This window comes from Atractosteus spatula, chromosome 3 (assembly GCF_055471065.1).
Source record: "Atractosteus spatula isolate fAtrSpa1 chromosome 3, fAtrSpa1.hap1, whole genome shotgun sequence".
In the NCBI taxonomy this organism is placed as follows: Eukaryota; Metazoa; Chordata; class Actinopteri; order Semionotiformes; family Lepisosteidae; genus Atractosteus; species Atractosteus spatula.
In genome coordinates this window covers 15,679,748-15,700,507 of record NC_142708.1, presented here as the reverse complement: position 1 = coordinate 15,700,507, position 20,760 = coordinate 15,679,748, and the positions used below count along the sequence as shown (strand labels likewise).

At 36.0% G+C, this 20,760-nt stretch overlaps 1 protein-coding gene across 2 annotated transcripts in view; it reads left to right on the top strand.

Annotated features, from left to right (window-relative positions):
• Window positions 1-17,867, top strand: part of LOC148837471 (transducin-like enhancer protein 4) — an 87,919-nt gene extending 70,052 nt beyond the window's left edge. For both annotated transcript variants that reach the window (XM_088911473.1, XM_088911472.1), the window contains exons 16-21: window positions 664-911; window positions 3,671-3,818; window positions 5,220-5,370; window positions 7,922-7,998; window positions 10,419-10,857; window positions 13,315-17,867. In XM_088911473.1, the coding sequence (XP_088767599.1) occupies window positions 664-911; window positions 3,671-3,818; window positions 5,220-5,370; window positions 7,922-7,998; window positions 10,419-10,526 (732 nt within the window). In that variant the 3' untranslated portion in view covers window positions 10,527-10,857; window positions 13,315-17,867. The remainder of the gene's footprint in view (window positions 1-663; window positions 912-3,670; window positions 3,819-5,219; window positions 5,371-7,921; window positions 7,999-10,418; window positions 10,858-13,314) is intronic.
• Window positions 17,868-20,760: the final 2,893 nt, after the last annotated feature.

The following is a 20,760-nucleotide window of genomic DNA, read 5'->3' as shown; positions in this document are numbered from 1 at the left end:
CATTGCCAGATGGAGAGATGGATGGAACCCGCTCTTAATAAAATCAATAAAATGTCTCGTCTGGCACCTTAATTTGTAATAGCATGCACACCTCAGGCCACAGAAAAAGATTCGTTAGACAAAGCCAACATGAAAACAATAACGAAAAAACGGGAGGCTCCTTTCAAATGCCGTCGAGTAAAATTTGACTGTAACTAGAATAACTCTTAAGGGATTGCTTTTCACAGTTGTCTGTGAACACAACAAAAGCATCAGATTATGATTATGAGAAAACCCTATTTCTTTTATTGCCACTAAATTCAGTTTTAAAATCCTATCTTGTACATTTTTACATTCAGTCAAGTGCTTTTGTGAATAAAAAATAGAATGTTTAGAACCACTGTGACTGTATTAGAATTTTGTTTGGGTCTATGCTTTGTGATGATAATTAAGATTAAATGTCTTTCTGTGCTGAGTAAGTAGATAATGTTTAAACATTTCCCTTATGTTGTGTGAGTGTCTTTTTTTTTCCTTGCTGGCATTAATCCACTCTATCATTGTCATAAATGTAAATGCCTCATTAAGACAAGGAGGGAAAACAATACTTTTATGGATTCCTGCACTCATGTTAATATTGTTTTTCTTTCCTCGTGAGTAATCTGTTGATGGGTCCTGTCTCCACAGAACAGAGATAACTACATCCGTTCCTGCAGATTACTCCCTGATGGACGCACCCTGATTGTTGGTGGGGAGGCCAGTACATTATCCATCTGGGATCTGGCAGCTCCTACCCCGCGCATTAAGGCCGAGCTGACGTCCTCGGCTCCCGCCTGCTACGCGCTGGCCATCAGTCCCGACTCGAAGGTCTGCTTCTCCTGCTGCAGTGATGGCAACATCGCAGTGTGGGACCTGCACAACCAGACTCTGGTCAGGTGAGGCCTCCTGCCTTAAACTGAAAGTTGACCGTATTGGAGATAGGGTTTGCTGGACATGAGGGGAGTGAATGGACAGTGTCCGTATTTTATTTTATTTTTTTCTTTACATGGAATATCCAGGGGTAGTTTATCTTCCGTCTTAGAGGCTGCTCTACATTGACTTATTTAGCATTATTTGAAAAATGCTGATACCAGAATGTGGATCAGATGCCATCCTCACCTGCCTGTACACAGTTCATCAGTTCATCAATCTTTTCCTCTGGTGACTGCATGTGAGAAACACAAAACCATGGGACTAGGCTGTTTCTTTTCCTGATCTCCAACTCAGCGGCATGCTTGATCTTATTACATTTAGGGCTGCATTTGTTGATCATAGCCTTTTCATTTTTTTTTCTGTTTGCAGAGAAACCTTTTGTAATCATATGCTGTTTTCTTGGAATGTCTCAATGATTTTGCCATATAAACAAACTAATTTTCTATTCCTCCAACACACTGTGGCTTCAGAGAATTTTGAAGGCAAAGTAATTCTTTGTTGGATAAACAAGGTCCCCCTATCATTAAACTATGCAAGTTGCCCTTTTTAGTTGTTTTCTTTTCTGCTCTAAACATAATTTCCTTTGTAAGCTTAATTTGCATTTGCTTTCCTCCTGTTGTATGGTGGAGGTCTGCAGAATTCAATATGCTTAACTGCATCAAGTTGCTGTGAGAAATTCTGCTGATGCGACAGTGCACGATTTTTTGGAAGCCACACTGTTAGCCTGCTCATCTGAAGACTGGCCATATCTGCAGTTGGCTGACCTCTTCTCCCGGCTCTGTTGACTTAGCCATCATGACAGGGTTGGCAGCAGTAGCCAGTGACCTTGATTGCACATGAATGCCCAAAGTGGTGTTGACAATTCAGCATTTCCTATTTTTTCCATCTGTTACATATTTCACCACTTGAACTGTAATAAATACAGGATATTAATGCATTTCACTGCTTTACCTAAATTTCACTCTAAGACAAAGAGCTCCAAAATGTTCTCTAAATGTTAGTTTTTTTCTAAATGTATAATATTTGTAAAATACAAGAACAAGTAGCAAATATTCTTTTAAAGTATAACCCACACTGTGAAATATGGTATTGCATGACACATACAGCAAGATGTTCCCATTTCACTTCACTCCTCTTACTTTTCCTCCATAGCTCAGTTTTGTCTGAATGTCCTGTAGAATCCTCTCCCTTTATTTACCTCTGAATGACAATTAGCAGGAAAGGGGTGGCTTCATACTACATTAGACATCCAGTGTGTTAAACAAATCCATTTTGGAGCTGGTGGTTCTGGATCAAGTGAGCTCTTTTTGCCCAAAGTGATACTACACTATGTGATATAAGCCAATCAATGAGGCAGTGCATGAGAGCAGCATAGTCCTCCATTCTCTTAGACACTACCTCACTGTCCAGTTTAAAGTGATCGGAAAAGCTTACTGCCTTGATAGGTTAAAAGTAGAAGTTTGACATGGTAAAAAACATGTCTTTAAGAACAAAATAAATCACTTTGAGGACAGATCATGTCGCTGCAACATTTAAGTGGTCAGTCTGCCTAAGGCCTGGAGGGAGATAATACAGTACTTACCAGGACATCCAGAAGAAGCTCCCAAGGTGGTCTGTCCTTTGTCCCTGCTGTCTCCTGTTGAGGCTGACAGACCTTATTACATTTATGGAGGTTCTTCCTAGAGATCTTTTAAAATCCTACTAGCTGATTCTCAAGCTGCCCCGCAATACAGAACAGCCATTTTAAGTGGTGGTCATAAATAGAAGTGAATGGGCATTGTCTTAGTTTCTTTTCCCAACAGATACTGGAGAATTTCCTGATTTACAGTGGAGGGGTGGGAGTTACGCTGATCTGGTTCCCAATAAAGAGAAATCTGATTTTGATTTGCTTGGACTCATTAGCTTTCTTTCAATATTGTTTTGGAGTTGTAAGTGGGTATATCGTTAATAATTACATAATTCTTTAATCTTTTTTCTCATTCTTTTTGTGATGGGGGCAAAGGGAGAACTGGAGTACTAGTATGGGACATTACCCAGTTCCATGTAGTGGATGGACAGTGGACGACAAAGAAGAGGATAGATAGATAGTTTTGCAGTTCATTGCTTTTATGTTCTGGATTCTGTTGAGTTCGAAAAACGGGAGTGGTCTCTAGGTGTGATGGTGCATTGTCCAGCTTTCCATCAAAAGAATATTTTGAATAGTCTGGGCATTGTACATTAAGGTAATGTTCTGATTTTACATAGCTTCCTGTGGGAAGGAATTTCTGAGGACCTTAAGTATACTGGTGTCTTTATATCATTGTGATTCCACAGCTCTTCTGTATCTGAATCAATTTCTCAAGATAAAAATATTGTAGTTGTAACACCAAGGAGAGGGCTGTCTGATACTGGTGTGCTGGATGCCATCAAAGTCATGTTGATCTTGCACTTTAATAGTGCTGATGGGGATTTCTGGGCCCACCTGTGGTTGGGTGAGTGAGAGATGACACTTCTGGCGAGGGGCAGTGGGTAACAGGTAAGCTGGAAGATAATGCCCCCCCAAATAAAAGTGATTCAAAAGAATCATAAACCACAAAGATATTTTATTTATTAAATCTTTATTAAATCTTGTCCTTGTTTACTCTGCAAAGTACAATTCTTCCATTAGGAAATGCACATTTACTTTCTGTGTAGAAAGACAAGGCATTTTTCTGTATTTGTGTTTTTGTTTTGGAATTATCAGGCAATTCCAGGGCCACACGGATGGAGCCAGCTGTATTGATATTTCCAATGACGGCACCAAGCTGTGGACGGGAGGCCTGGATAACACAGTGAGGTCCTGGGACCTGAGAGAAGGCAGACAGCTACAGCAGCACGATTTCACTTCACAGGTACACTTTCGTATGCAAATCCTAGGTTAGGAATGAGTGTAACTGAACCATGATATATTACAGGCATTGGAAGAAGATGTTATTTTACAAATGTATCCTTTTGTGTTTCAATTTAAAATCACTTATTGACAGGAATTTAGAGTTATCGGTTATGAACTGTTATGTATAAAGGGAAAAACACAAGTAAACAGGAGAGTAAATCAATCCTGGCAGACATGGTATAACAACATACTGTATAGACCATTTCAGTTTTTCACTCATCCATGTCTATATTTACTGAGACACATTACAAAACATAATAAATGCTGTTTGTTCCAGTGTTTATTTGTTGCATTTTTAATGCCTCATAGTATATTAGATGGAAAACTTTAATTTTGCCTTAGGCTTTAGATTCCCTTGAATTTTCTTCTCTCCTTTAGGAATTCAGTTGATATCTGTTCAAGATGTTGGAGTATTCTGCTAACAGCTGAAAAATGTCTTAGTATGGAATGGTGTTATGTAGCTCTTTTTTTCTATAGTACAGTTAAGCTCTCATTTAAAACTGGCAACGTGTTAATTTTTCATCCACATTTGATGCACAGATGAGTGCAATGTTTTCAGAGGTGACTAATAGAAATATAATGACGTTTTAACACTGGATGCATTGTTACACTTGTTTCATATTAACTGTGATGAGGATAAATCAGTTAAGGTATTGTAAATGCAAAGATAAGATTTGGGTGATTTAAAAAAAAACCCAATGAGATTTTCACTAAATTCAATCTATTTCCCTTTCTTGGTTGCAGTGTAATCTGTTTCAACATCACTTTCATGTTCAGCATTAATGTAGAAAATGGGTATATCCCACAAATTTCTAAAGGAGATCAGAAATTCAGAAGAAAATACTTGGTAGCATTATTTGTGACACAATTTGATAAAATAGTTTAATATAAATTGTTTAATCTTGTCCCTTTGAGCTGTGTAAATAATAAATGGCATCTTAAATATTTCATAAATGGATATCTGCTATAGTGTGAACTACTGATTGCACATAGTATACACAAGAGTTGTGTTCCTCTTCTATTTATGGTACAACTCTTACTTGCTTAACAATAAAGGAACAAATTAAGGTTTATTCCATGCTGAAAAGAGCAGAAAAGAAACACAACGTTTCGGCTGTAGAGCCTTCTCCGGGTGTGACACCTTCTTCACACCCAAAGAAGGCTCCACAGACGAAGCATTGTGTTTCCTTTCTCCTCTTTTCAGCATGGAATAAACCTTTACTTGTTCCTTTGCAGCCTGCGCATGCTGACACAGCTATCTACTTGTTTAACAATACATTTCCTATAACTGGCTTTATTAGATGTGCACTGAAACATGAACGTCCTCTGGAGAGTCCCATTATTATTTTCCGTTTTGCAGATCTTCTCTTTGGGGTACTGCCCCACCGGCGAGTGGCTTGCTGTGGGAATGGAGAACAGCAATGTTGAGGTGTTGCATGTCACCAAGCCAGACAAGTACCAGCTGCATCTCCACGAGAGCTGCGTTCTGTCACTCAAATTTGCTCACTGTGGTAATTACACATACTTCACATTTTGAACGGTTTGCAGATAGTTTGTAATACAAGTGTGTATCTGGCAGGATCTATTTTTAGCTGCTTATATACATTTTTAATTAAGTTTAATATTTTTTCTGTGGAGTATTAAAGGTTTATATATTTTTTATTTATACTGCTGCACAGTGAAAACGCAGCAGAATTAAATTTAATATCAACCGCCTAGTAGGAATATAATTTGTATGTTCAAATTTGAGTAGAAAGGTTCACTGATGAGGTAGTTATTCCAAGGAACCATAATATACGGAGCTCAAGTCATGAACACTTCCAGGTGCTAAGTAGTAGAAGGTGACAAGAAAATTGCCAAAGATTAAGAATGGTATAAAATTGATTAAAATCTGCATTTAAAGCCATTCTGAAAGACATGGTTTTATTGAATTCATAAAATGGCAAAACATGCAACCATGCCCAGCTTGGGTAATGAAGAACACTTGGTTATTAGCATGATTGAAGGCAATGTGTGAGCAAAGTTGCCCGGAGAATGATATGTTCTTCAACCATTGACATCTATTCCAAATTAACTAGAAATTAAGCTCTATAAGGGACAGACCGTATCCAGCAAGACAGAGCAGCTACTTTGGCCCTGGTCCATCTGATTCATCTGTTATCATTTTGAGACTGCAGTAGCTCCAATGTGAAATATTTTGGGGAGAAATAACCCATGTATCAGCACCATCTGCATCAAAATGAACTTCATGCTCAGAGGCCATTCAGGGGTAACATGTTGACAGCTGAGAGATGAAATTGCTGCCTCCTGTGAGCCAACAGTTATTCACTATTGAATGCTGTTTTGCCCTTGAAAGCCCTGACAGAAGATGAAACGTGGCTGGAGGTTTTGTACTGATTATGGTGACTCTTACATAGCTCAAGCTAACCGGTGGGACAGTGGAATTGGCGCATCTCCTTTATCACAACAATGCCTGTATGGCAGATAAAGTGAGGGCACAAGCTTACTGCTCAACGATACATTGGCCGAATCTTAGAGTCAGCAGCCATTCCTGAAAGTCAATCTGGAAGTGTTGATTACAGCAGAACACTGCAAGAGCACAGGGTGCTTGGATTACAATGGCACAACTTCAAGAAAACTGTTGAGGTCTTGCTGTGGCCAGCTATTTTTGCTGACCTGTCCAGTAGATCATCTGTGGGACCAGCACTTCAGTATCGGCAGCAAGAAACAACTGCCACCTGCCAACCTCTTACACCTGGCTCCAGTAGTTCCAGAGAGGTGGAACTTTCTACAGAAGTCTATCCAGGGTCTATCACAGTCTGTGTGTCAAGGAGGTGATAGCTGATCCTAGATTTGCAATGTTTTTAGTTTAACAGTATGTTATGTTTCATGCTGGAAATGTCATCATGTCAAGTTTCATTAAATCCATTAGACCTAATAGTTTGTTTTTTGTGTATGTATCAGGATCATATTGTATGTAGAGAAAATAATTAACAGTTATTATTCAGCATATCATTATATACTATTCTTTGTTTAGGCCTTTTAACCGTAGCTTCATCAATGAACTATTTAAGCAACTGCATCCTCACTAAATTAAATAGTGTATAAAGAAGGAGAGTTGGGTAGGAGGAGAGTCCAGAATTACAAAGCAAGGCTTTGAGATAATGAAAGTTTAGGTGTTAATGAACCTCTGGCAGCGTTTCAGTGTTGTGCAGCTGATTGGATTACTTTATCATCAGTAAATTAGTGTGGTGAGGATGTGGAGGTTTCTGTTTTCTCTTTACTGTTTGAGGATAAATGCCATTCTGGGATTTACCAGGAGAATGTTAGCATTGCTGATTTCCCTTGATCAAAGGCAGCCAAGTTCTTGAAGGACAGCTGCTGAACTAAGAATGGGCTTCAGCAAGTTACAGCTTATTCTCTCCACTTTTCCAGAAGAGATAAGGTTTTCGATAATCCTAGAGCTGGTTTAAAATTTTAGAAGGTCTACAACAAGACTGTTCTACAGCATATGTTTACTGTACATTTTTTCTGTTTTTTTTTCTGAGGTGGTTGTGTTTGGGGCTTTTTGCTTTAATATCCATGGGTATTCTGTCCTGAGACGGATCGCAGCACAGTGTTAAATGGCTAATGTCAGACGTAGTTATAGTCCAGTAGAGTCTTATATTAGAGTATTTAAATGCATTCCAGTTGGATTGCTTGTGACTAATATACTATAGGTTGCCCAGGTTTGACCTTCATGTTTTATTAGTCAACTGTATAATACCTTAAACCTTTGCCTCTATAAAGGTAACAGATTCTCATGTTCATGATCATTTAAGTTCCACTCATTTTCAAATTTTGCTTTGCATTGATACCCCCTTCATTGAACGTCCCCCATATTAATGCATATTTTTCAAAGTAATTAATCTTTTCTTATAGCTTTAGAGATATTATTATTGGTTAAGAACAGAAACATTTCTGCTTGACTTTCTTGTATTTTTTAGTCTTTCGATAGGTAATTCCTATGCACATTCTGTGTAAGCAAGAGTTTAATTCTTTTCTTATCCCACTGCTTTATAGGTAAGTGGTTTGTGAGCACTGGTAAAGACAACCTTTTGAATGCCTGGCGGACACCATATGGAGCAAGTATATTCCAAGTAAGTACACCTGAGGCACAGATAAGAAATTAATGAGACTATAGTGTGATTTGTAAATGTTCAGCATTACTGTTATTTCCATAATTTGGATTTTCAGCTAGTGGGAAGGGTTTATGGTGACACCTTCTCTGGCAAGATGTCTGGAAAATAGGGCTGCAGAGAAAGCAATTTCGTCTGCATTCTGTTTATGATCTCTTGCTGGCACCAGCTAATTTGCAGCAGTGGGGGTGAAGCGATAATGACAGTTGGGCACTGTGAGTCAGGGAAGCTACTTTGGAGCACATCTTGTCAAATTGCTGCATGGCTTTGAGTCAGTGTCACTGTGGACTGTGAAATAACAAGGTACTAATACAGGCGTCTTGGGCAGGTAATGTCTTGGCACCAACGTTTATGTTTTTGGAAGGGTCAAAGGAAACCTTGGCGATACAAAATTAATATGGGTAAAAATAACATCAACACACAGTTTTGATGACTTTGTAATAGAAACAAAAGGCAGTTTCAATTATGTTGTTGTGATGATCTAAAATGAGTATTATTGCCTTTTTTTAAAATGGCAAAATGTCTAGTCTCATGTAGAAACAACAGGTGTAGGTTTGGCATAGCTTTATCAACTGCAGTGAGCTGTCAGTGAGTTGAAACACATTGAGGTTACTAAGGCCACACAGATTGTAGATTGCATTTGGTGAAACATGGTGTGGCAGAGATGACATCATAAATCTTTCAAAGAAAAAGAAAACTATCATGCTGACTTTGAATATGGTGTGATGTTTACTTGGTGTCATGAAAAGCAACAAAGGGAAGACTTTGATGCACACAAATCATTCTTCCAGTTCTTTCCCTGTGGTAATATTGTCTTTATTACCTGCAATTAGCAAACCGTATTATCTTGTTGAGGTTAATGTTTTTTTATAACAGAAACACAAGTTTAATGAGTGGTGTTGGAAGTGCATTGCAATATATGAGTTTTAAAAGACAGATACTTTCTTGTATTTTTACAGAGCAATGTGATGAAGAATTTTGTACAAATTAAATTACTTATCTGGTCCCATTTTATCATCAATTAGGACTGCTTTGCAGGTTCAACAAAATTCAGCATGCTTTCTGAGACCTGATAAAATTAAATTTAGGCTATTTATAATTAGTCAAACAGCTCCTTTATGAATAATAACATTTTTATGTTGAAATAAATTTGGACCAAGGCTTAGAATTATGCACATGTGTGCAGGACAGCAGTGGGCTACAAATGTGAAAAAAGCTTCCAGTGATAGTCTGATGACTTCTTAAAAAAATGAACATTGTATTTTTATATTATGCATAATTTATAATCAATGTTTAATGATGTGCAGTGTTTTGTTAATTGGTTTGTATTTTCTCAATGTTTTAAAATTAAGGAACATCATATTTGTGAAAGAAGCGATACTTAATGATTTGTATTTTTTTTATCTACAAAGTGATAACATGCATTTGTGCTCCCCATTTTCGTCAGGGATAAGCAGTTCACCTGTTACACTTGAGTTTCTAATTGTAGCATCATTTTGAATAATTCCAGACCACAGGATTTTTTAATTGAACTGTGGGTCCTTATTGAGAAAAGGTTCTTAAAAAGCTGTCCCCTGGCAAAAAAAGGTATAAAGACCCACCAATAGAAACGATTAACAAAGTAGATTTAGTAAAAGACACTAACCTGAGCGAAGGACATTTTTTTTGGCAAAATTAAATAGAATCTCCAAGAAGTTTTAGGAGTCCTGCAAAGCGGCTTATGCTCAGTTACAGCACATCTGTTGATACATGTCTAGTGTTAAAATTGAGGTCATATCTACTGTCACTGGCAAAAAAAAAAATCCTGTCTATGGAATTGTCTTATTTTTCATTACTTTTCCTGTTTAGTAGCTAGAACTTTTAATATCTACAAAGCAAACTTTGAATATCCAAATACAGCATCTCTGTATGCATATGTAATAAATATAATAATAAAAATGTAGTACCACATGTAGTGAAGCTGTAAACGTTGTGAATTTGTTAGCGCCTTGATTCCACAGAGCTGGCCTGGGTAGATGTGCCGTTCCAAGAAAAATAAAGACTTTTATGATTTCTCATGCATTTGAAACCACTTAAGGCTTTTAGACCTGCCAAGAATTACAGATAATATTTTGAACATACTAACTTTTTAAGGGGAGCAATTGCCAGCAACCACTGAGAAAATAATCTATTAAATCATTTATTTCTGGCAGTCTACAAACAAGTTTGCTATTGGGGGATAGAGTTACTGTTTGAAAACATCTGTTTCTGCTTATTCCCTTTGAAGAAAGAAAAGATGAATCACTCGCATATGAAAGACATTAATTATTTTTTTTGCACTGTGTTTTCTTTCATTTTACAATATGCCTTGTTTCTAATTTTTTTCTCCTTTTTTTTTTTAGTCTAAGGAGTCCTCCTCAGTACTTAGCTGTGACATCTCTGTGGATGATAAATATATTGTCACAGGCTCTGGGGACAAGAAGGCCACAGTTTATGAAGTTATTTATTAAACAGAGGATGTGAATACAAAGAGGACTCCTGCTGAAGCACTTTGTTATATTTGTTCTTTAAGACTGGACTTTCTGAAGCAAGAATTTGTATAAAAAAGAATCCACCACATGAGCCCTGACTTACTTTACTACGATACTGCGGATGTACAGTGCATACTTGTGATACCAAATCTTCGAAGTGGAATGGACTGATTAAGCCAACCAGGCTTATTCTCCATGACCTGAACACACATTCACTCTGTACAGTAGATTCAGTTATTTATTTTTAAGGAGATTTTCTAACCAGTGTTTAATGGAATTGGATACAGCTGCTTAAGGTACCAACTAAAAGGTATGTTCCTAATTTAAAATTGCTATTACCGTTTATTATTATTAATGCTTAGATATGGTTGGAAGTTTGGATTCTGCTACATTTTCAGAGTTCGACTGTGAAAAAAACAAAATTAATTAACCATATTTTTTCCTAGGAAGATGTGCGAAGCTCTTCCACTTACCTGGAAAGGGAACATGTCTTTCTCACTCTTACTGTGTCTTTCTATCTCATCTTAGCTATCTATCCACTCATCTTTCCAGATGACATACAATTAGAACACAATATACTTTTTACCTCTCTGGGTTGTGTGTAATACTACTAAAAAATTGTTATCTGACAGCATTGTGATCAAATTGATATAGTACCTTCCATGTGGATACTGGCAAATGTTTAACAAGAACATTTTAAGTTGACAAAATAAAACATTTACTGTTAAAAAGTCCCTATTAATGTCGAATCTTGAAATGTTTGTCTTGTTATACAAGATATTAATCTTCAGTTGTAGAAAGACAACTTTCTACAATTTCTGGAGGTAATGTGACAAATTGTTGAAGAGCCTTACCTGGGCTTAATTGTACTTTCACATGTACAATATAAGATGATGTAGTGAAGGTCAGCCTTCAAATAAGTTTCTTTAGTTACAGTAATTCAATAACTTTGTCCATTATTTAGTTCATGCTGCTGTCTTCTAACATATTCTGCGGAGACTTTTAGGCACGTTGTAATGATATACTAACAAATTTCTCTGATCTATAATTTGGACAACTAGTCCTTGATGTTTAGCAGTCATACTCAGACCTCCATCAATTGTAAAAGAAACAACTAAATTTAGCAGAACCCTCATTTCATCATGTTTGGCAAACAGCAATAGTATCTTTGCTTTGGATCCATGTATTATGGATTATAATCCATGAATCCATGTACTGTGTCTTCTATGTCTGTTGATATGTCAAATGCTGAAAGTATTCACAGACAGAATATTTTTTTTAAATCTTTTTTATGATTTTGTTTTTGTTTCTCAAATCACTAAAGAGATAGTAGTTGCCATGGGGGGGTTGTATATTTGGGAATCATCTGGGAAATTCTGTAAGGTCTCACTTTCTGCTCATTCTTCAGTTGTCTCTCAGGCAGACTAATTTTAAACTTTCTGTATTCAGGGATTTCAGATATTTCTTGGATTTCACTTAGAAAATGGTTATTTGTTTTGACTTTAGATGTCTTTTTGCATTGTGTGTTTTGGATTCAGTTTTTTGGTCTGAGCTGTAGAACATAATAAGCAAAACAAACATAAGATCCTTTACAAACAAGAGCAGACCATTTGGCCCACCTAACTAATTTAGTTTTTTAGTAGCTAATTGATCCAAGATTCTCATCTAGCCACTTCTTGGAAGAAGCCAGCGTATTGGTTTCAGCAGCATGAGGGGTATTTTGTTCCATGCAAGAACTTATGAATGATTTGGTTTATTGCCAAAATGGCCTCCTGTTTCTTTCTAAATTTGCACACATTTTTCTCCAGTCATCTTGTTCATTCCTCCTTTCTATTGCCAGGGTGTGGTGCTTATATCCTTTATGATTCCTTTTTTCTTTCATTGGCTTCTAAGGGGTCCTGAATGTCATTTCTCCCCACAAACAACAAAGTGATCCATTTTCTCTCATCTGCCCTGCCCAGCTGCTGACAGGACACTGATGCAACATGACAACTATACTCAAGTGCTCAAATGCATTACCCAACAAATCATGCAGCAGTCTTTTGAATTATTTTAACATGGTGTCAGATGGGCCTCAGCTGTGTGCTGATTGGACAACAGGCAGACCATAGATTGAGAATCACTGCAATGAAATATAGTAGTTACTTTGTTTGTTTTGTAGGTGTGATTACCAAATTGTACACATTTTAAAATACTTCTTTTTGGAAATGATATAATGTGTGAGGTGTTTAATGTTGTTTATTATCACATTTCATTTCTGCATATATATGCCAGTCTTTACAAAGTGTTAATGTCAACATTTTCTTATATGTGGTCATTGTGTGTCTGTCTTTCTGAATGTTTACATTCCATTAAATTAATGATTCTATGTAACAGGTCAAGATATGTGAATGCATTATATTTCTCTTTAGAATGTAGTACATTTAATCATAAAATGAAGGTTAAACCATTACAGTGACAGCAGTAATTTTTTTAAGAAATAGAGATCAATTATCTTGTATTGGAAGGGTATTTTATAAGCTCGCCACCCTGTCATTTTGAGAGATATGATTCATCCACAACATGAAGCAGAAATGCAACAGTTTTGTTTTAGAAATATTTCAGTTAATGTAAGAAATGAATGATGGCCTGTACTGTTTAAATAAGACAAGGTTTAAGTATATGCTAGCTCAATAAGATGCTTAACAGAATGCTTCTTTTACTTACACCTTTTTTGGATTAAAATGCATAACTGGCTGTTAACCTCTCTTTATTCCTGTCTTTTCAGTTTTGCAGTAGGATGGTATTATCTCCAGACATTGGCAGGAAATGCTGTTCTCTTGCAAAAGCCAAATATTTACACAGCAATGCCCATTTGGATTACATTCCAGTTATTAAAGACCATGGACAATACAGTGTAAGCAGAAGGAAGGGAATGCCGATCGATTTGCTTTGTGAATTACACTCATGCCCGTGGAACCCAGACGGCCTTCCCACACCCAGAATTGATCTCCGACCACAAATTACAGAAGCCAATGAATACTAACAAAATCGTCATTAGCGCCCTGCAGTCATGGATTGTTGGCTAATGTGCTACGAACCTCTCTTTGGAATCCTTTCCAAAAAAACAGAATATTCTTTGCCATTTTATTTGTAAATATTTTTTTCTGGACACTATGTGCATTGAATGCTTAAAAGAACCAAGTCTGTGGATCTGCTGATGTACAGTGCCTTTGCTGCTATAGATCAAACCATTAATATAGGTAATATATTGTATTGGTTTAGGTGTACTCCATTTGATATTAGAATATAGAGCCACAATATCCAGTTTACAATAGACTTGTCTACTTGAGTTCCAGAAGTGGTAGACAAATTTATTCCAAGTTCTTAGTGTTTTGTGTCTGAAAAGTTTGAGAGAATACTGCAATGTTGAAGGATTTTGATACTAAAAGTTGCAATGTATATACAGTAGTTCTGATGCAACATCAACTGTTCTTTTTGTTTTGTTTTTCTTCAGTAGTGTGCAGTGACACAAACAGCACTGCAGTTCATTTTTGGAGGTTGTATGGATTAAATATTTTTGGTTTGTGACTCTAGCTTCACTTTTTAAATCGGCAGAAACAGGTAAATAACATTACAGCACCAACCGGTGCAGTGATCGACGCTATTGTATGGTTTAATGATAATAGTAAATACTTAACATATTGCAGTATTTAGCATTCAGCTCTATACATGAATGAAAATTTTGCAAGTTCTTTGTTGGTCCTTATGTGAATAAAAAACATTTATAATTTATGATTCTAGCTCATATGGTGAATACTTTGTTTTATGATATGTGCAATGGTTTTCATCCCACTAGGGCAAATATGCCTATATACAAGAAATCAAAACAGCTTGCAGCTAAGAAGTGAAAATCATACCAAGCTATTGTGTCTCAGACTTTGAGTGCCAATACAAGGTAAGGGAGTTAAGTCTTAGGAAGATGCTTACAACACATTTACCATTTATATTGTGGAGAATAAAATGGGATTGCAAATTGGGACAGAATACTTGAGGGAAAGCAAATGGATGGGAAAGATGCACTTAAAATATATAAAAATGATTCAAATAGAAGTTATTAAAGATGCATACAAACATGTTATTTAAATAGCTTACTGAAGAACCTATCAGAAGAACTCTTTCTGTTGGATGAGTAGCATAATGTAGCTGTATTGGCCACGCAGTGCTGAGCAATTATTGTTTTATGTTGCTGTTTTGTCAGTTTGTTTGATGCCTCATGTCAAAAAGCAGTGAATTCCTAAAGGTTTAGTACTTGAGATGTTCCATTTTCTGTTTATTTATTAAAGCATGATTTATATTTTTGCTTTTATTCTTGGGGAAACCCGAGTGCTATTGTATGTCCTGAACTGAGAGCTGGGGCCTTCTCTGTATGAGTTCCATAGTCCATATGTCGAGAATCTGAGCCTTAGCAGACTGTGACCAACACTCCTCAAATAGCGAGTTGGGAGTGGGACCTGGTGCAGGGGTAGCATTAGCTGGCCAGGACTCTCTTGGCTCTTGTTGAAATGGCAGCTCTTGCAGCCTGCCAGATGCCTGCAGGCTTGCAGTGACCTCAGTACAGGATGTGCCACGTCTCCGCTGTGGAGCTTGCAGTAAGTCAGAAGATGAATGTACCTGATAATTGGGTGGGTCAGAGGATCATGTGTGCCCATCCTCACTCTCCCCTGCTGCGTAGCTGTGCTGAGTGAGTTGAGACATAAAGAATACATCAACTTTCCAAATTAGGCAGGTATAAAATAAAAGAAAAAGATCTAATATTATTAAACTTATAAGAAGGTGTCCCATCAATTAGAAGGACAGTAGGATTTTCACACATATGGATTGTCAGATCCCTGGCAGAAAATACTTGATTAGAAGTTTTTGAATTGATTTTTTTTTCTTCAACACAACACATTAAGCCATTTAGTTTGAAATTAATGCCTGATGATTCAAGCAGTTCTGTTATCAAACAATGAAATAATTGCTCAGCATTAATGGCTTTAAACGATGGTTAAATTTGTTGAAAGTGAAACTTAAGTATTAGTGCCATTCAAGCTTGGGCTGCAAAATGTAATGTATTAGTGAAGCTCTGCGATTTGGTCCACCCAATATACTGTAGGAAATACATTTGCATTTTCTTTATAATCTTGCCTTATTCTTTCCCTCCCATGTTTCTTAAATAACATTCCTCCTTGAAACAATATGGAATATCTTGAACATCATTCTTCCTAATGCCATTTTAGAGTCAGGGAATATTTTGTGAGATTAGAGTTGAACTAAAAAGGGTTTTGCTTTTGTAGGGCAAAAGAAAAACAGCATTCATTTTAAATATTGTATTAACTACCTAATGCACTAAAAAAATACCCAACTAAGTGTCATCACATGTGCATATATACTGGATTTAGCAACTGTACAGAGGAACTTTAGAAAAGTTTTGTTACATTTTGCATATTTAAGTCAAAGATGTAACCTCAGCAGAAAAAAAACAAATACATATGTCTTGCTAAAGATTCTGCATATGCCTGTCAATGTATGATCATCCTCTTCAAGAAACTACTTTAACCAATTTCACTGTTACCTGAAGACCTTTTTACACATCATTTTTTTCTGTTCATTAATGGTTTTCTACTGTATGTAATGATTAAACAATTATTCAGTAGGTTCTCCTGATTCTGCTTTGGTATTGAATAGTTGGTCAGAATAATATTTTATAAATGAAGAAATGAAACTTGTAAGCTTACAAAATAAGAGAAACTACCTGTTGCTAGGTGTTAGATTGTTTCTTTAATACAACATGCATTTTGTCTGTTTTTTCTAGTCTGTGTCTCAATTTATTAAAAATCTCTGTGGAGTTACCATGGGTGTTTTGAGTTCAGGTACTTTCCTTTACCTTTTTGATTTTATGATATTCTGTTTTTACTTTGTTTTACTCAGCAAAAACATCCTTAGTGATTGAACTAGGCTAATTGAATTAAAAACGTGTGTACTGTATGAGTCAGAAGATATTTCATTTCAGGCATTACAAAATTAACTTATGTGCAATAGTAAGAATCTCACCCATCTTTTGCAGATGGATTTTCTTATTTAGTTTAAATAAGAGTTATCAAAATATTATGAGAAAAAAAAGGTGGCAAGATATATTTATAGCTGTAGTTTGGTTAAAACTTTGCTGGAGGTCTTTTTAATGACATGGTATTTTTATATTATAAATAGATTAAAAGATACTAAAATCCAACTAATGTTTTCTTTTTCTGGATGACTCTAAATTCATCCAAAATAAGACCAAAACGCAGTTTACAGACAGTACAAACATTCCCATAAGCACTGTAAGTTGAGTAATATTTCTCTAATCACCAGAAGCGTCATGTTTTTATAACTGTTGCAGAATAACAAACTAAATAATATTAGGCTCCTACAACCATCTACAGTACATTGTATGAAAAAATGATCATACAATTCAAAAACAATACCTAATTCATCATCTATAATAAAAGTACATTATAGTTCAGGTGGGTAGCTGCATCAGCATGCGTAGGCTGCAAAGGAACAAGTAATGGGTTTTATCCATGCTGAACAAAAGAAGAAAGAAAACACAACGTTTCGGCCGCGGAGCCTTCTTCAGGTGTGAGGCCGTGGACGTTGTTTTCTTTTTTTTCAGAATGGAATAAACCTATTACTTGTTCCATAGTATATTATAGTATAACATAGGCTCTGTTATGGACTAGATAAGTACCAAACATTTGTATATCAAAATCACATTATTATTAGGGGTCTGCTTTTCAAGATGTTTAAAATTCTCTGATTTATCAATTTATCAAGTAAACTCACACCCATCGTAAGAACGGCAAATCTAAAGAACTGGCCCTTTGACCCTAGATTTTATAGTTTATGAAATCCTACTACAGGATCTTTATTATTCTTAAAAACATACATACGAGTTATAAAAAGTCTTAGAATTGCTTCTTCTAGCATTTTTTCCTAAAAATACTTTTAACACTTTCACCATCACTCATGGCTATTCAGAGGGACAAAAATTCTAGGGATTCCAGCTACTGATTCAAATTATAGCAAAGAAAGACTCAAACTTATGACACCCTTTGGCAGTTTTCTCTGCTGCCTGGTTAAGCAAACAAAGGTATAATGTGCAGTATTGTTAACAACAGAACTGCATGTTCTGATCCACCAGAGTATTAGTTTGTTTACATTTTTAAAAATTATTGGTCTTCTATTTGATTAGGTGTGCATCACTACAGTACAGCTATGGGCACTGCTGAATAAAAAAAATTACATTTAAAAATACAATTTGGAATGTGAGACTGCATTTTTCTTTATGCGCTTCAGAAACAAATGATGTCAGTTTGAGCACCAGACTGATGCATAAGAAGTAAAGGATCAGACCATTTGTCTTTGGAAAACTGATGGTAATCCAGTTTGTTACAGTATGTTCTTAAAGGGAGTCATTTATCGGTAATCACTGACGAATCTGCACATAAATAATGGGCAAGTCATGAATCCAGAATTCTCCTTCAAAGTAAAATATTTGACCATTGTCATGCTGAACTTATCTGTCTTTGATTCTCTTAAGTTTGATTCAGGGGTGTAGGTGTTAGAGTGCTGGACCATCTCCTTCCATCTCAGAGTGTGTCGGCTTCTGTTGTTCCCCTTTAGAAAAACTCCTGTTCCATTGGTTTTTGCAGAGGTAACCTCCGTCTATATATACTGTATATATAAAGAGAGAAGCATTAAAACACAGTAAATGCTGTTGCTTTCAATACTCGTTTGTTACTTTTCTAATTCCTGGCCTTTGTTGTTTCATTATCTTTCCTGAAGCTATGGTAACATTTAACAGCATCAACATTTAGTGCAACATTAATGCTTTAACTTGAAGAACATTGAAAGCATGATTATGAGCTAACAGCGACATACACTGATAGAAAATGAGTGTTGTGGCAGGATGTCCTGTATGCCCTTTTCCTCTGATGCATAGGTGTTTGTATGAAGAGTTCATGGTGGTTTTTCTTTTCTTGAGTAAGATTGTACAGGTGACTGTGAAATTTTGACTGCTGTCAAATGTCAATTAAATCACCACAATTAAATTAAATTCAGCCTGGATCAGCAGAGTTACAAAGGTAACACCATAAAATGTAATCCTCTCATCAGCATCAAGATCAGAAAGGATTCAAATTTGCTTAAGAATGATACATTTAAGCCCAAAGAATTTTGGAACAAAACTTTGTGAGTAGATGAGACTGAGATAAACCTTTACCAAAGTTATGCAAGGGTTAAAGTGTGGCAGAGGTAATGAACTGCAGATTCTCCTAAGAATACCTCTTTTCGCATACCCCAACTTGCTTTCCATGAGACACACGGACAGGGAGAGAAGCCTGGGGTCAGAACACAGGGTCAGCCATTGATACAGTGCCCCTGGAGTAGTTGTGGTTCAGGGCCTTGCTCAGGGGCCCAACAGAATAAGATTCCTCTGCCAGCCATGGGATACGAACCGGCAACCTTCCAGCCACAGGCACAGAGCTACCACGCCGCCCCTAATTTGTAATTTGTTGTTGATAATGTACAGTAACTAAAGATGGTAGCAGCAAAACTATTTCTGTTTTTTTCTAATGTTTCTAGAAACATTGTCTGCTTATGCAGAAAAAATACTTTTATATTTATTTGGCTGTAAAACACAAGGCAACATGGCCCAAAATATATGGCTATTACATCCAAGGAGTTCATCGGGAGAAAAAAAAAGTAGAAAATCTTCAACTGGCCAAATCAATCCAAAGATATTAATTCAATGATCGTGCATTTTACATGCTGAAGAAAAGAAAAAAGTGTTGTCAGACCACCTAAAGCATAGGCACTGCAGCAAAAAAGAGTTTAGTGAGCTCAATGGGACTTCAGTTAGTGCCTCAAAGGGTTAAGCAACCAAATACTGGCTTTTCCACTAAATGTATCCCAATACTTATTGTCACTGGGTTTAACATAAAGAATGTTTGTATTATAATATGATCAAATGTATGCATGGAATGACCCAAAAATAAAAGAGATTGTACTTATTTATATTAATCCCAAATACAAACTTAGACTGTCACATAAAAATAGTAGTTTTGATTTTGCAGTCTCAGTATATGTGTAGGGTACTGTATCTGAAAGTTTGTTTACAACATCAAAGATGGGAGGGGGTTAAAAGTAGTCTAGCAGTGTTGATAAGAACTATACATTGTAAATATTAGATTAAGCTGGGAGGAATGATCTTCAGCAGCCTATGTTGACAACCTCTTAAATAATACACCTGCATGTCTATTTCTCGAACCAGGAGGAATGGAACATGACCCATGGGATTCTTTTTTACCTCTGGTGTTTGAAGTGCATTTCAAACTCGGCTAAAAAATGTCAAAAGCAATCAGGAGTTCAAGCTCCAGTAAATGATTTTCTGTCTGAGTTACAAGAAAACTGTATTATAGGTTTTTAGAGGTTGTTGGTTAGTCTGATCTTAACAAAACAATAAATCTATTGTGGCATAAAGGCGCACCAATGTAAGGCTTTGTGCCACAATTAATATTAATATTTTTATATTAAATATGGACTTTTAAAGAAGGAAAGTCCTATGGAAAAATGACTTTTTGTCTCTATCCTCAGACTAGGGAGTATCATATTTGTAATTATCTTTTGATTTTGACCACTTGAAGATGGCAGAGTAGAATTTGTACTTTTATCATTCACTGTGTTTCTGCCCCAAATTTTGAAAGCTGAAAGAATTCCTAGTTTTATATGTATTAATTTAAAAAAGAAATTCATAGAAACACTTCTTAATTTTAAAAAAGCTTTTTATACTTTTAAGTTCCAGAGTGAGATGAAAAATATAAGATTACAAAATGTGAATAATTAATAGTTGATTCATCTATTTTCATAACTGTTTAACTTATATTTTCCACAACGTTTCCACAACTGCTGACCTCATTCTATATAAAATAGAAATTTAATTTAGCATTTAAAAAGCATTTTATTTCTTTTTAAATAATGATTTATCTTTGTAATGCCTTCAAATAAATGGGGTATCTGCCCTATAACTCCCATAATGTGTTAAATATATAGTGGTAAAATATCTGTGCTGGTTTAGTTTACAGTCTATTTTAAATAAATGAATAATAATTACAATCGTGAGCAATCCATTTGGATGACTCATGGTACATTT